The sequence below is a fragment of the Hemitrygon akajei genome, chromosome 21 (assembly GCF_048418815.1).
Source record: "Hemitrygon akajei chromosome 21, sHemAka1.3, whole genome shotgun sequence".
NCBI classification, from domain to species: domain Eukaryota; kingdom Metazoa; phylum Chordata; class Chondrichthyes; order Myliobatiformes; family Dasyatidae; genus Hemitrygon; species Hemitrygon akajei.
The window spans coordinates 64,787,068-64,803,717 of record NC_133144.1 but is presented as its reverse complement, the minus strand read 5'-3'; the positions used below and the strand labels follow the sequence as shown (position 1 = coordinate 64,803,717).

The following is a 16,650-nucleotide window of genomic DNA, read 5'->3' as shown; positions in this document are numbered from 1 at the left end:
GGCAAAGAAATGGCAGATGGAATACAGTGTTGGAAAGTCTACGGTCGTGCACTTTGGTAGAAGAAATGAAAGGGGTAGGCTATTTTCTAAATGGAGAGAAAACACAAAAAACAGAGGTATAAAGTGATTTGAGAATCCTTGTGCATGATTCCCTAAAGGTTGTTTTGCAGGCTGATTTGTAGTGAGGAAAGCAAATGCAATGTTAGCATTTATTTCAAGAGGACTGGAATATAAAAGCAAAGGTATAATATTCAGACTTTATGAAGCACAAGTGAGGCCTTACTTGGAGTATTGTGAGCAGGTTTGGGCCCCTTATCTTAGAAAGGATGTGCTGAAACAGGAGAGGGTTCAAAGGAGCTTCACGAAAATGATTCCAAGATTGAATGGCTAGCCATATGAAGAACGTTTGATGGCTCTGGGCCTGTATTCACTAGAATTCAGAAGAATGAGAGGTGACTTCATTGAAACCTATCAAATGGTGAAAGGCCTTGATAGAGTGGACGTGGAGATGATGTTTCCTATAAGGGAGAGTATAAAACCAGACGACACCGCCTTTAGAATAAAGATGAGGAGTAACTTCTTCAGCCAGAGAGTGGTGAGTCTGTGGAATTATTTGCCACAGGCAGCTGTGGTGGACAAGTCTTTATGCATATTTAAGGCAGAGCTGGACAGATTCTTGACTGGTCAGGGCATGATTGGATACAAGGAGAAGGCAGAAAATTGGGGCTAAGAGGAAAATTGGATCAGCCATGATGAATTGGTGGAGCAGATTTGATGGGCCAAATGGCCTAATTTTGCTCCTGTATAATATGGTCTTATTAAATTCCTTTTTCAGTCCTTTACCTCTTCTACCTATCACCTCCCAACTTGTACTCCTCCTCCACCCCCTCCTTCTTATTCCAGCATCTGTCCTGTTCATTTCCAGAAATGACAAAGGTCTGAGGCAAAAACGTTGATTGTTTATTCCCCTCCATAGATGCTGTTTGACTTGCTGACTTCCTCAGCAAATTGAGTGTGTTCTGCCAGATTTCTTGTGTTCCCTAAAAACATCACCCCCACAATCTCCATCAGCACAGGTGCACCACAAGGCTGTGTGCTTAGCCCTCTGCTCTACTCACTTTACACCAATGACTATGTGGCTAAGCACAGCTCCAATGCCATATTCAAGTTTGCTAATGATACTATTGTTGTGGGCTGAATCAAGGGATATGGGGAGAGGCAGGAACGGGGTACTGATTTTGTATGATCAGCCATGATCACAGTGAATGGCGGTGCTGGCTAGAAGGGCCGAATGGCCTACTCCTGCACCTACTGTCTATTGTCTATTGAATCAAAGGTGATGACAAATCAGCATATAGTGGGGAGGCTGAAAATCTGGCCAAGTGATGCCACAACAATCTCACTTGATGTCAGCAAGACCAAGGAGCTGGTGATTGACGTCAGGAGGAGGAAAGCAGAGGTCCATGAGTCAGTCCTCACTGGAGGATCAGAGATGGACAGGGTCAGCAACTTTAAATTCCTGAGTGTTATTTCAGAGTACCTGTCCTGGCATGTAAGTGCAATTATGAAGAAAGCACAGCAGTGCCTCTACTTTCTTAAAAGTTTGTGAAGATTTGGCATGACATGTAAAACTTTGACAAATTTCTATAAATGAGGTGAAGAGACTGGCTGCATCACAGCCTGGTATGGAAACACCAAATCCCTTGAACAGAAAATCCTACAAAGAATACCGGCACGACCCAGTGTGTCGTGCCCTCCCAACCACTGAGCACATCTAAACAGAGTGCTGTTACAGGAAAGCAGCATCCATCTTCAGAGACCTCACCACCCAGACCATGCTCTCTTCGCACTGCTGCTATGGAGAAGGTGGTACAGGAGCCTCACGACTCGCACCGTCAGGTTCAGGAAAACTTATTACCCTTCAACCATCAGGCTCCTGAACCAGTGGGGATAACTTCACTCACCCCATCACTGAACTGTTTCCACAATCAACTGGCTCACTTTCAAGGACTCTTCATCTCACGTTCTTGATATTGATTATTTCTTATATTGCTTATTTATTTATTATTTTTTCTAATGTATTTGCACAATTTGTTGTTTTTTTTTATACACTGCTTGTTTGTCTGTCCTGTTAGCTTGTGGTCTTTCACTGACTCGGTTATGCTTCTTGAATTTACTGAGCGTACCAGGGTTGTATTTGGTGACACGTATATACTTTGATAATAAATTTACCTTTAACTTTGAAATAGAAGCTGTTGATGTAAACTGGCTACCTTAAGGACCAACACTGAGAGATCAAAGCAGTGTCTCCCATCCTCCACACTTACCTGGACAAGGGAGACCAGCAGCCGCTCGAAATGTCCAGAGGTGTCACTCTTAATATCTTGTTCCAAAGTCTTCTTAAACTCTGCAAGAACAATCATGGTGTTCAGTGTTAAATACGCTGCACTGAAGTACACGACTGTCTTAACTCTTTATGATATAGGAGGAGACCAATTCAGTCCATCAATTCCAAAAGAACAATCTCATTCCACAGTCACTTACTCTTCTGAAAAGGCCTACAAGTTGGTCAACTTCCTCTGTGCGTGATTGGACCAGGATTCCGAGTCAAAATGGACAGGAATGTTTTGTTTTATTTCTAACAGTTTAATGTATGGGTCTTTTTAAGAATGCAGATTTTAATTAATACTTTAAAAAAAATAACTCTAGTACCTGCCTAGCTAACAGTTCAAGGGCGTAGCTCCACTAATGTTAGACCAGAGTTGGATTACAGAACCAGGTTTATTATCATTGACATATATTGTGAAATTTGTTGCTTTGTTGCAACAATACATATGTTTTGCATGTACTATATATGTGCGTTTTAAATAAATAACTGAACACATATAATATTAAATATGTTTTATATGTGCTTATTTAAAAATATAAGCAAAAAATAGGGAGGTAGTGTTTTCATGGGTACATTGGCCATTCAGAAATCTGAGACAGAACGAGGAAATTTAAACACGGTAAGTGGTTGGGGTGGGGAATGTACTGTCAAGTGGAAAGTGGAGGCAGGCACACTCATAACACCTGGGAGGGAAATGACGAAGTTTTGCAAGGAAAGACTTAGTAATGCCACGGGGAGAGGGGCTGGCTGAACAAGACTTCAGTCAATGTGACAACAGTTACCTCTCTGCATTCAGGCCTCTCCACAGGATGATCGCCTCACTCCTGAACCTCCCACAAACCATGTGGGTATTTGAGCCGTAGATTGTGTTCTGCAGGGAACGGCTTTCCTCTGCTGTGAGGAGGTAGTCATTTATTGTTGAGTAGATTACAGATGGAAGACAGAGTATGAGCATTGAGTGGGAGGGTGGAAAGGGGCTTGTTTTGCTGTTGGCTTGTTACTTGTTGTGTTCTGTTTAGTTCTGGCCACTAGACCATAAGAAATAGTAACAGAATTAGGCCATTCGGCCCATTGAGTCTGCTCCGCCAATCCATCATGGCTGATTTATTATCCCCCCTCAACCCCATTCTCCTGCCCGTAACCTTTGATGTTCTTACTAATCAAGAACCTATCAACCCCGACTTTACATATTCCCAATGACTTGGCCTCCACAGACATCTGTGTCAGTGAATTCCATAGATTCACCACCTTCTGGCTCAAAAACTTCTTCCTCAGCTCTGTTCTAAAAAGATGCCCCTCTATCTGAGGCTGTGCCCTCTGGTTCTAGATTCCCCTACTACAGGAAACATCCTCTCCACGTGCACTCTATCTAGGCCTTTCAATATTCGATAGGTTTCAATGAGATCCTTCCTTATCTTCTAACCTCCACCAGGTACAGATCCAAATCCAGTTCCAAAGAATGATTCGTCATCACTGTAAATAATGTGTACTGATGCCCCGAGCGAAGGGCTGTAACTGTGCAGAATACTGCTCGCAACTCACCTGCTTTGTACACCTTATTGATTTCATGGATTTCAGCATTCGAGCGAGATGCCAAGATTTCGATTAGACACTGCTCATCCGTCCCAGCTCCCTGTAGACAAAAATAAAAGTCAACACCCTTCTTTTTTGATGTGATCCCCCACCACCAGGTTCAGGAAGTTATTACCCTGCAACCCTTTGGGGCACCACAGTTAGTGTGACGCTATTAGAGCTCGGAGCACTGGAGTTCAGAATTCCATCCCAGCTGTCCTTAAGGAGTATGTACCTTCTCCCCGTGTCTGCATGGGTTTCCTCTGGGTGCTCTGGTTTCCTCCCACAGTCCAAAGACGTAGCGGTTAGTAAGTTAATTGGTGATTGTAAGTCGTCCCGTGATTAGGCTAGGGTTAAATAGACGGAGTGCTGGGGGGTGCAGCTTGTTGGGCTGGAAGCACCAGTTCCGCACTGTACCTCTAAGTAAATAAACAAACGCTGCCAACTCCTGAGGTGGCATGGATAACTTCAACCATGCAGTATTGCAATGCTGCGTTCTTCTGCATTTCTGTAACTTGTTGCGATTGAAGTCAAAGGAACTGTTTCTACTACAATGAATTTTGTTTGCGGTAGCATACCAGTTGGCATAACGTTTTACAGTGCTAGCGACCTGGGTTCAACTCCTGCCGCTGTCTGTAAGGAGTTTGTATGTTCTCCCCGTGACCGCGTGGGTTTCCTCCCACATTCCAAAGACACAAGGGTTAGGGTTAGTAAGTTGTGGGCACGTTAGGTTGGCATCAGAAGCATGGCAAAGCTTGCAGGCTGCCCCCAGCACATCCACAGACTCTATTGGTCGCTGACACAAACGACACGTTTCACTGTATGCTTCGATGTACATGTGATAAATAAATCTAATCAAAAATAAAAGAACAAATGCAGGAGAGGAAGGAATAGTGGAGAATGCAGAGAGATGCAGGGCTGGGAACTCGTGTGAGCACCGACATCATTGAGCTGAACAGCATGCTTTGGGTCCGCAAGCCCTGAGTCTGCCACGGTGGTGCCCTTGGGTCCGTGTGCCCAGCTCCTCACCAACCTTGATGGCTTCTTTCATTTCTGTTGCATCAAAGAGCGCAGGGGGCTTCAGCAGGGCCAGTACTGCCTTCTCAAAGTTACCCGATAGCTCGGACTTCAGCTCCTTTATCAAGTCCTGCATTGGGGTAGAGATTGGTCAAAGTGGTGCACAGCAAGATCCTAAATAAACCCATAATACCACACAATCCGCTTTTTAATACCGTCAAGCCAACAATAATGATGTAGGCTGGTCTGCTTGTCTTGCCTTTGAAGAGCAGTGACCTGTTGCATTGTACCAATTCACGAGCTATATAACTATGAATAAGATATTAGTCCTTCAGTCTAAATGAAGAGTTACGACCCAAAACATGGACTGTCCATTTCCATAAGGCCATACAACATGGGAACTGAACCTCTCCATTCAGCCATCGAGTCTGCTCCACCAGTCCATCATGGCTGATTTATTACCCCTCTCAACCCCATTCTCCTGCCTTCTCCCTGTAACCTTTGAGGCTCTGACTTATCAAGAATCTATCAACCTCTGCTTTAAATACATCCAATGACTTGGCCTCCACAGCTGTCTGTGGCTATGAATTCCATAGATTCACCACCTTCGAAAGAAATTTCTCTTCATCTCTGTTCTAAAGGGACATCCTATTCTGAAGCTGTGTCCTCTGGTCTTAGACTCCCTCCACTATAAGAAACATCCTCTCCATGCCCACTCTATCTAGGCCTTACAATATTTGGTAGATTTCAATGAGATCCCCCTCATTGAACAAATTACCTATCTGAGAAGATAAGTGATAGAACTGAAGTTACTTCCCTTCATTTCCCCACTACAGTAACAAAAAAAGATCCATGTTGGACTCGTATCAATACAGAGCAAACAAAGGTGTATTTTAATGACTTAATGCCGATGAAAGGTACTTGCCTTCCCATAGGCAGTCTTAAAGGAGAGGACAATCTGTTGTCTCTGCTTATTTGACCGATGAGCAACGACGTCTATGATGGCTTGTTCGTTTGTGCCTGTGAACAGAAGAATTCAATATCAGGAAGGGAAACAACTCCATCAACAGGTCACAATAACAACCCATAGAAAATCTCCATGACTGCCGACCGCTGTACGTGAACTGCGCTGTTTTCTGCAATGGCAGCTGTATAAACTAGTTTATTATTGTCACATGTATCAAGCTACAGTGACAAACTGCGCCTCAGTACATCAACCAATTCACCCTTTTGTACTGAATGGAGTCCATGCAGACCAGTGCATTGCAACAGTGCATCAAAGGAAAATAACAGAATGCAGAATAAAGTGTAATGGCTACAGAGAACGTGCAGTGCAGGTAGACAGTGAGGTAGTAGTAAGGTCAAAAGTCCATCTTATAATACCAGGGAAGTATCTAGTTTCCCCTTCTTCTATTCCCCACTCTGTCCTTTTACCTCTCTTCACCTGCCTATTACTTCCCCCTAGGTCCCCTCTTCCTTCCCTTTCTCCTATGGTCCATTCCCTTCTCCTATCAGATTCCTCCTTCTCCAGCCCTTTGTCTTTCCCACACACCTGGCTTCACCCTTCACCTTCCAGCTACCTTCCTTCCTCTCTTACCTTTTTATTCTGGCATCTTCCCCCCTCAGTCCTGAAGAAGAGTCTCAGCCCAACACGTTGACTATACATTGATGCTGCCTGACCTGCTGAGTTCCTCCAGCATTTTGTGTGAGTTGCCAGCTATTTAGTAGTCCTATAACAGCGGCTGGGCGGCAGGCTGGAGATACGTCTCTACCGAAGGAGGTGCAGGACACTCCTTCCCTCTGGAAGCCTGCAGGTCACCCTTGGGTACGGTGTAACACGTCCTTAGCTCCCTGATCAAGGTCACGTGAAGCCACGGGAGCAGCTGGTGTATATTACAGGTCCTAGATATGCAACCACCAATGCCAGGCAGAAGAGGAAGTAAAGACACTTCTGCACATTGTTGGTCACAGCGTCTGTGTGCTTTGACCAGGACAGGTTATTGGTAATGGTAACCTAGGAAATTTAAGCTCTCAACCATCTCCATTTCAGCACCATTAATGTAAACAGGAGCATGTGCACCACCCCCTCTTCCTGAGGCCAATGAACAGCTCTTTTGTTTGCTGCCATTGAGGAGAAGGTTGTTACCCTGATGCCCTCTCCCCCTCTCCTTCCCGTGTTCCAGAGGACATGACTTTTGGGTAAATGGGAAGAGATTCTGAGGTGATACAAAGGGGACCACCTTCACCCAGAGAACGGCAAATACCTGAAAAACACTGCATGAGAGCGTGGTGACAGTAGAGTTGCTGACAGCTTAAGGAAGTGTTGAGATGAGCAATGGAATCACAAGGGTCAGAGGTCAAGAGTGTAGAGATGGGATTAACATGGATGGGTGCCCACTGATCTGCATGGATGTGGTGGAGCCAATTGATCCTTTTCCTTGCTGTAGAACTCCTATGAATTCCGCCATGGTGGTCCCATGCCCCACTAGGGCTGATGGGGTTTAAGACTAGGAAGAGCTCCTCTGATAGAAGCCTTTTTTATAGAAAGTACCAGCATCACTAACTATTGAACTGAATGCAAACCTTATCCAGTTACATAAGCAGATACAAGCAGACTTTAACTTGATCAGATGTAGAAATATTTACAAGATTAAAGATGAACTTTATTTGTCACATGTACATCAAATCATACCTACAGTGAAATGCATCATTTGTTTCAGGCACCGGTATAGTCCGAGGATTTGCTGGGGTCAGCCTGCAATTGTTGCCATGTTCCGGCACCAACATAGCACACCCACAAGTTACTAACCCAACCCGTATGCCTTTAGAATGGGGAAGGAAACTGGAACACCCGGGAGAAACTCACGTGGACACAGGGAGAACTTACAGACAGTGGTGGGAACTGAGCTAGGTCACTGCCACTGTGAAGCATTACACTACCACATACAAAACTCAGTGTAGTAAAAATAGGCCAAGTTCCTTTGACTTTAATCGCAACAAATTACATAAATGCAGAAGAACACAACTTGGCAACACTTCCACGTTCTATGTCTGCCTCAAAACCTCTGTGCTACATCCACAAGGAGCTCCTTTAGTTAATGATTGAGAGATACAGTGAAGAGCAAGCCCTTCCAGCCCAATGAGCCGAACTGCCCAACAACCCCGCTTATTAACGATAGCCTAGTATGACCAATTAACCTACCAACCTGTTCATCTTGGGACTCTGGGAGGAAACTGCAGCACCTGGAGGAAACCCATGAGCTTTACAGGAAGAACGTACAAACTCTTTACAGATAGTGCTGGAATTGAACTCCAAACTCCAGAATGCCCTGAGTTGTAATAGCGTCGCACTAACCACTACAGTATCATGAGCCCTGGAACATCGATTGTTGCATTTTTGAAAGATGACGTGAGGACACAACTCCACATCAGACCTCAGCAGCATCGTGAAAACCAGACTCGTTAGAGAATCCAGCACAAGCCTCCCTGTCTAAGGAGTGTTGGGATTTGGAATGCAGCATGTCAGGCAGTGGTTGAAGGGAACAGCATTTCAAGGCGAAGGAATGGAAGGAAGTACTAGCAGGATTAGTTAAAGTGAGGGTTGAAGAGAACATCTGTCAGCTAATGGCCTGTTTCTCTGCTAGTATTTTGTTAGAAGGTTGAGATCAGGGGAATGTGGGGTAGTGGTGAATGTCCACATCATTTCACCTCTACGTCCTGAACTCTAAATCACTTCTCCCTGTCAGCTGTTCAAACATCAAAGAGAACTGAACTTTCCCGAGCCCAATGCCAAAACAATTCAGGACACATTAAAGGTAAATGCAGAGGAAATCTCGCAGGGTGGGGACAAATGAGATGCAAATGTCACTGAGAAATAGAATAGGTTTTTCTCCCAAGATCTGGAAGATCCATTTCTGCTCCTAACACAAGAGAGAAACTGCGGTAGGTGAGGTAATGAGTAAGGCAGAAGGACTAGCATTTAATAACACAGACAACAGTACAAGACCCTACGACAGTGGAGCAGAATTACAGGCCCTTCAGGCCCAATGAGTCTGTGCTGCCCATTACACCCACCTCGTTGGAATGTGGGGGGAAACTGGAGCCTCCAGAAGAAACTATCATGGTCATGGGGAGAATCCTTACTGACAGTGTCAGGAATTGAACCTGGGCCACTGGAGTAACAGCATTACGTTAACCACTATAGAACCGTGATTTATTTTTCCTCTCAACCTCATTCTCCTCATAACCTATGATGCTCTTAATAATCAAGGAACTATCAATCTGCATTTTAATGACTTAACCTCCACAGCTCTCTGTGGCAATGATCTGTACTCATGTGGCAGATGTTCTGTAGCAGAGAAGACTCAATGGGCTGAATGGCCTAGTTCTGCCCTTATTATGTCGTACAGTTTTATGGAGATTTGTGCAGTGTTTCCCTGTCTGACCAAGGAAACTGCCTGCACTAGGATTTCCTATATTGTTACCTTTCACCTTAGTTGACAGCAGTTATAAACAGCTATTCAACCATGGGAGGCATCACACCCAACCCACTAATATCCACAAGCCCCACCTCACAGCACATCATTAGGAGATGTTGGATCTGGTGATATTGATTCAGAAGTTCTTTGGAAAGCAAGAATGAGACATTAAACTTGGCATTAAACAAAAAACAAACAAAGAAAAAGAAAGGCGTGACCTTCTTGCACTCAGACTGGAGATACTAACATCCCAGTGACAGCAATTAACCTATGAAACAGCCAGATTCAAGTGGTGTGACCCTGCTGCAGAAAAACTGCGGAGCTTCGAGAAAATGAAGAAACAGCTATATTATAATTACTGGAGATTTTCACTAAATACACGTATACTGTATAATTTATATAAAAATATAAGCAGACATAGGAAAGATTAAACTACCAGAAAAATTATAAGAGGGCAGGATACTGAGGGGAGATTTGATGGAGGTTTACAATATTATGAGGGGTGTAGATATGATAAATGCAAACAGGCTTTTTCCACTGAGGCTGGGTGAGACTAGAACTAGAGGTCATAGGTTAAGGGTGAAAGGTGAAATGTTTAAGGGGAGTGTGAGAGGAAACTTTATAAAATTTATTTAGAGATACAGCTCAAGACTGGCCCTTTCAGCCCATTGAGCCTCACCACCCAGCAACCCGTTTTAACCCTAGCTGAATCGTGGGGGATTTTTTTTTTACAATGAACAATTGACCTGCTAACAGGTACGTCTTTGGACTGTGGGAAGAAACTGGGGCACCCAGAGGAAACCCACACATCGCATGGAGAAGACGTATGAACTCCTTACAGCAGATGCCAGAATTGAACTCTGAACTTTGACACCCTGAGCTATAATAGAGCTGTGTTAACCACTATGCTGACTTCTTCACTCAGAGGGCAGTGAGAACGTGGAATGAACTGCCAGCGGAAGTGGTAGATGTGAGTTTGATTGCAGCATTTAAGAGAAGTTTGATTAAGTACATGGATGGGAGGAGTTTGGAGGGCTGTGGTCCCAGTGCAGGTCAGTATTATGGTTTGACAAGAACTAGATGGGCTGAAGGGCCTGTTTCTTTGCTGTGGTGTCTGTGACTCAATGCCAACCTTATTTCAACAGGTGTAATGGCAGGTGACTTTTCCTGCTGTAGCACAGAGGCTGAGCAACTTCCCACTCCAGTCTGCAGCTTAATTAGAAAACACACAGATAGGAATTCACTTACCAAACCCCTTCATGGCTTTCCTCAGAACCTCGGCATCCCGCAGAGCATCGAATCCAGCCGCTTCTCTAACAGTCCCCCGGTTGACAGGCTAAACACAAAACATGGATGTCAGGGAGCAGAGGGGGCAGATGCATTTTCAAGTTTACGTCAAGCACTAGTGACCTCCCAGCTGAGATTGTGGGGAAGATTTTCACCCCCTCGGGCTGCATGCACAACCTTACCTGCTGGTGCATGAAAGGGGGGCCATTCAGCCATTCAAACTTGTTCAAACACTATGGATCTTCACATATCATTTCAGATGATCTGTCCTGGGCCCAGTACACAAGTGCCATTATGAAGAAAGTTTGGCAGCATTTCTACTTTCTTAGAAGTTCACAAAGATTTGGCATGTCATCTAAAATTTTAATAAACTTCTACAGATGTGTAGCGGAGAGTATATTGACTGGCTGCATCACAGCCCGGTATGGAAACACCAATGCCCTTGAACAGAAAATCCTACAGGAAGTACCGGATGTAGCCTAGTACATCACAGGTAAAACCCTTCCACCACTTGAGCACATCTACACAGAGTGCTGTCACAGGAAAACAGCATCCACCATCGAGGCACCTTAACCATCCCGGACATGCTCTCTTCTCACAGCTGCCATTAGGAGAAAGGTACAGGAGCCTCGGGACTCACACCACCAGGTTCAGTTATTACCCCCCAACCACCAGGCTCTTGAAACAGAGGGGATAATTTCAGTCCCCTACCCAACCACTGCCCTACACTGTATAAAACAATTTCCAACACACTGTTCACATGCATCAAAAATAATTACCTTATGTTCACCCAGAGTGTTGGGCTAGGTGAGAGGCAGAATGCAAGGCAATGGAAGCGGGAGTTGCTATGTGTTCAGTGTTATGTTGGAAGTTATGGTCGGTGTTCAAAACACTAGGCTTCCTGCTGTTCACCACTTGAACACCCCCCTCGCAATCTAAACTCTCTCTCACAAAAACACAAGGGATGTTAGGAATCCAGAGGAACCCCTTTCTGGGGTGTTGGAGGGAGGGGTGTGACCACTGATCTGAGACAGACACAGTTTGCACTAAGATCACAATGTTAAAGAACTGAGTGAATTGGTGGAGTTGCTGAACAGTTTGTGAATTACTTAGTATTCTAAAATGCATCAATATTTTCTGGAGTAACAACACACAAGATGCTGGAGGAACTCAGCAGCTCTGGCAGCATCTATGGAACAGGAACAAAGAGTCGACATTTTGGGCCAAAACACTTCATTAGGACTGATGGAAAATGCACAATCATGCACTTTGGTAGTAGAAATAAATGTGCAATTTTTTAAATGGGGAGAAAATCCAGTAATCTGAGATGCAGAGAGATTTGGGAGTCCTTGTGCAGAACACCCTGAAGGTTAACTTGCAGGTCGAGTCGGTGGTGAGGAAGGCAAATGCCATGTTAGCATTCATTTCAAGAGGTCTAGAATACAAAAGCAAGGATGTGATGCTGAGGTTTTATAAGACATTGGTGAGGCCTCACCTTGCCTCATCTTAGAAAAGATGTGCTGGCATTGGAGAGGGTCCAGAGGAGGTTCACTAGGATGATTCCAGGAATGAAAGGGTTAACATACAAGGAAGGTTTGATGGCTCTGGGTCTGTACTCACTGGAATTCAGAAGGATGAGGGGGGGATCTCATTGAAACCTTTTGAATATTGAAAGGCCTAGACAGAGTAGATGTGGAAAGGATGTTTCCCATGGTGGGGGAGTCCAGGACAAGAGGGCACAGCCACAGAATTGAGGGGAACCCTTTCAAAACAGAGATGTGGGGTAATTTCTTTAGCCAAAGAGTGGTGAATTTGTGACATTTGTTGCCAAGTGTAGCTATGGAGGCCAGGTCATTGGGATATTTAATGCAGAGATTGATAGGTTCTTGATTGGACATGGCATCAAAGTTTACAGGGAGAAGCCCGGGAACTGGAGTTGAGGAGGAGAGAAGAAAAAGAATCAGCCATAATTGAATGGCGGAGCAGACTCGATGGGCCAGATGGCCTAATTCTGCTCCTACGTCTTAAGGTCTTATGAAAGGCCTCAGCCCAAAAGAATGACTCTTTATTCCCTTTCCATAGATGCTGCCTGACTTGCTGAGTTCCTCCAGCATTTTGTAAGTGTATCTGTAGCCTCCTACATTGTTATAACAAGGATGACAGAAAAACAGAGGACTATGTAGGAAGGATACATTAGAATGATCTTGGAGTACGTTAAACAATCAGCACATCATGGGCTGAAGGGACTGTACTGTGCTGTAGTGTTCAATGCTCTAATAGGGCCCAAAGTAAGAAGCATTTCATCTACTGCCTACGCACGTTACTATATTGGACTCTATATCAAATTCTGCAGCTCCCAATGACTTTTTTTTGTGTAATCTCTACCCCTATACATACTACTGCACCCTAACCTGCTATTTGCAGTTCCTCATAAGCACAGGCAACCCTGCAGATGCTGGAAATCTTGAGTTCTCATCCTGATGACGTGTCTTGTCCCAAACATTGACTCTTTACATCAGGGGTTCCCAACCTGTGGCCCATAGACGCCTCGGTTAATGGTAGGGGTCCATGGCATAAAAAAGGTTGGAAACCCCTGGTTTACATAGATGCTGCTTGACCTTTCTGAGCTCCTCCAGCATTTGCAATTCATCCCTCTTCTTTGTTACCTTCTAACTATCTCCACGGTAACCCTGACCCCACACAGATATTTCCCTTGTCCTATCCATCCCTGGCCTTTACCTTCAGCCATACGCAGTCGTCTTCTGCATACCCACCGACTCCCAGAGTGACCTTGGTTACACCACTTCCCTTTTCTCAGTTCTTCCACCTCCACATGTTCCCATGATGAGGTTTTCCATTCCAGGACATCTGAAATGTCCTCTTTTTGCAGAAAATAGGCCTCCCCACCACTGCCATCAATGCAGCCCACACCTGCATCTCTTGTATTTCCCACATATCTGCCTTCAGCTCATCTGCTCCCCATCCCCCACAGACATAACAAGGATAGGATTTCCCCTTCTCCTCACCTACACATGACTAGCCTCTGCAGCAGCAGAAGACTGCAAATATTCACTCAGTTACCGAATAAGGGGGCTAATGGTGTACATACCTGAACTAACTTGTGTATTTAGGATGAGCAATGTGATGGAGATAATTCACAAAAATACAAAATGTGGTAGGCCACTTATGGTAAGAGAGAAAATTCACATCACACTTTATTTAGTTCCTTAACCTTTTAAAACCTACTGAATAAAGAGATGACATCAGTGATCTGGTCTGCTCTTGCAGTGCGCGATTTCTGTATCCTTCCAAGAATTGTGGTTACTGCACAATTTTACACTGATGTGAGGATTGAGTAAGTGAGAATGCACTGTGTGAACAAGCTTCAGACGTGTTCCTATCACGTTAGGTGTGTACTGGCCGGTTACATTCACTGAATCTGATCTTTATCTGGGACTTACCACAGCATTACTAACATCTGCTTTAAACAGAAAGGAAAACACAACTTGTTGGAAAAACACACAACAGTTCAGGAAAATTTTGCGCAGAGAGGAAAAAAGGCAACGTTTCATATTTCATCTAAATGATTTATCCACCCAAAATGTAAACGGCTCCACTTTCCACAGATGCTGCCCGATGAGTTTTTCCAGTAGTTTATGTTATTCCAGGATTTGTAGATTTGATAAAAACAAATAGCAGGTGTTGGGTACTCGACTCTTGCTCTCGCAGCCAACCATTATCACAACAGAGCTTTGTCCATATTCTCAACTGATGCCCATTTCCTCACTGTACAAAAGAAAACAATCAAAGTGTCTCAGCTAAAAAAGTCAACTGTTTATCCTTCTCCACAGATGCAGTCTGACCTGCTGAGCTTCTCTAGCATTTTGTGTGTGTTGCTCTGGATTTTCAGCATCCACAGAAACTGTTGCGTTTGTGATCTCTGTCTTCAATACACTCATTGACTAAGTGTTCACCACTCTCCAGGTTAGAGAATTCTAAAGATTCATAACCACTGGCTAAAGAAATTTCTCTTCTCTTTCTTTAGTGTCCTTTCTCCTTCTGTTCATCCCCCTAAGAACTTTAAATTCCTCAGGAAGATTAAAAACTCAAATGGGTTTCTCGAGAAGATAAAAACACACATGGCACTATGACCGTGGATGAAACTGATGGCCATGGATGGGGATGATAAGCATGGGTCTGGTCGATGGCGTGGATAGGGCTGACACATGCGCGTGGGTTAGACCAATGTCAGAATGATAAAACCATAAGACAATGGAGCAGTTAGCAATTAGCCCAATTAGCTCATTGAGTCTGCTCCGCCACTTGAACATGACTGATTCATCATCCCTTTCAACTCCATTCTCCTGCCTTCTCCCCAAAACTTTTCACGCCCTTACAAATAAGTATGTATCAACCTCCGGTTTAAGCACACCCAATGACTTGGCCTCCACAGTCGTGTCTGGCAATGAACTCCAGATTCACTAGCCTCTGGCTCAAGAAGTTCCTCCTCATCTGATGGCCCAGATTAATCATTATAGGTGGCACCAGAGCCACTGTAGCACATTACCCCTTCACATTCATCAGCTTGAGTCAAGAATTAGTGATTAGAGGGAAGAAATCTGATACATTTTCATTTCCTAAACGTAAGCTAACATTTTGCTATCATCAGCCTCCTCACCAAAGAGACCTAGTATTGAACTATGGACTTCTGATTCTGAAAGCACAGTGATTCCTTGGGTAAAAACAGAGGATGATGGGCAGCAGAGTTGCTACAATAGGTCAAAGATCTCTTGTAAGAAACACTGACAGATTCTATCTCCATGTTGCTACCTGGTATGTTGAGTGTTTCCAACATTTTTTGTTGTAACTTCAGATTTCCAGCATCTGCTGTGTTTTGTTCTGCTAAGCTCCTTAAACTATAGCTTAAAGTTCAAAAGGCAATGCCTCTAAAAGGCACATTTATCATTAAGGACACCCAGTACCCGGAACAAGTCCTCTTCTCATTTCCACCATCAAGAGACTGAAGACACACACTCAGTGTTTCAGGAACAGCTTCTTCACCTCCGCCATCAGATTTCTGAATGGAGAATAAACCTATGAATACTACCCCACTATTTTTTATTATTAAGTTTGTTGCCGCCAAACAACAATTTTTATGGCAAATGCCAATGCCTAATTCTGAAACATTCACAAGGTGTATCTGTATGTCCGTCACACACAAACATACACTCATGCATGAGAAACTCTCTCAAATATAACCACGACTACTTTGTAACATCTCAAGCAATCTCTTCTATTAATGGCGAGACAACCATAACACCTGACATGCATGGAGTGATCCCACAGTAAAGCAGACTTCCTCACAACTTGTTACATGCCGTCATGTATCCAAAACTTCTCTCCACTATCTTCTTTGAAGGCGTTAAGACATTTTTTTAAGATTCCACACTTGAGGCAAGGGGGAAGACTTTCCATTCACAAAAAATGCTGGAAGAACTCAGCAGGTCAGGCAGCAGCTATGGAGAGGAATGGACATATTGACATTTCCAGCTGAGATCCTTCATTCGGACCTATCAGCGGGAATATGCTTCCTGCCTCCAGCGTGTCCAATCCCTTAATAATCTTATATGTTTCAATCAGATCCCCTCTCATCCTTCTAAATTCCAGTGTATACAAGCCCAGTCGCTCCAATCTTTCAAGATATGACAGTCCCGCCATTCCGGGAATTAACCTTGTGAACCTACGCTGCACTCCCTCAATAGCAAGAATGTCCTTCCTCAAATTTGGAGACCAAAACTGCACACAATACTCCAGGTGGGGTCTCACCAGGGCCCTGTACAGCTGCAGAAGGACCTCTTTACTCCTATACTCAGTTCCTCTTGTTATAAAAGCCAGCATGCCATTAGC

The 16,650-nt window shown here is 44.2% G+C and overlaps 1 protein-coding gene across 2 annotated transcripts in view; it reads right to left on the bottom strand.

The window, feature by feature from the left end:
* LOC140714386 (annexin A4-like) overlaps positions 1–16,650 on the bottom strand; it is a 94,007-nt gene that overhangs the window by 28,933 nt on the left and 48,424 nt on the right. For both annotated transcript variants that reach the window (XM_073025611.1, XM_073025613.1), the window contains 5 exons: positions 10,705–10,792; positions 5,904–5,998; positions 4,995–5,108; positions 3,932–4,022; positions 2,328–2,407 (listed from right to left, as the gene is read on the bottom strand). In XM_073025611.1, the coding sequence (XP_072881712.1) occupies positions 2,328–2,407; positions 3,932–4,022; positions 4,995–5,108; positions 5,904–5,998; positions 10,705–10,792 (468 nt within the window). The remainder of the gene's footprint in view (positions 1–2,327; positions 2,408–3,931; positions 4,023–4,994; positions 5,109–5,903; positions 5,999–10,704; positions 10,793–16,650) is intronic.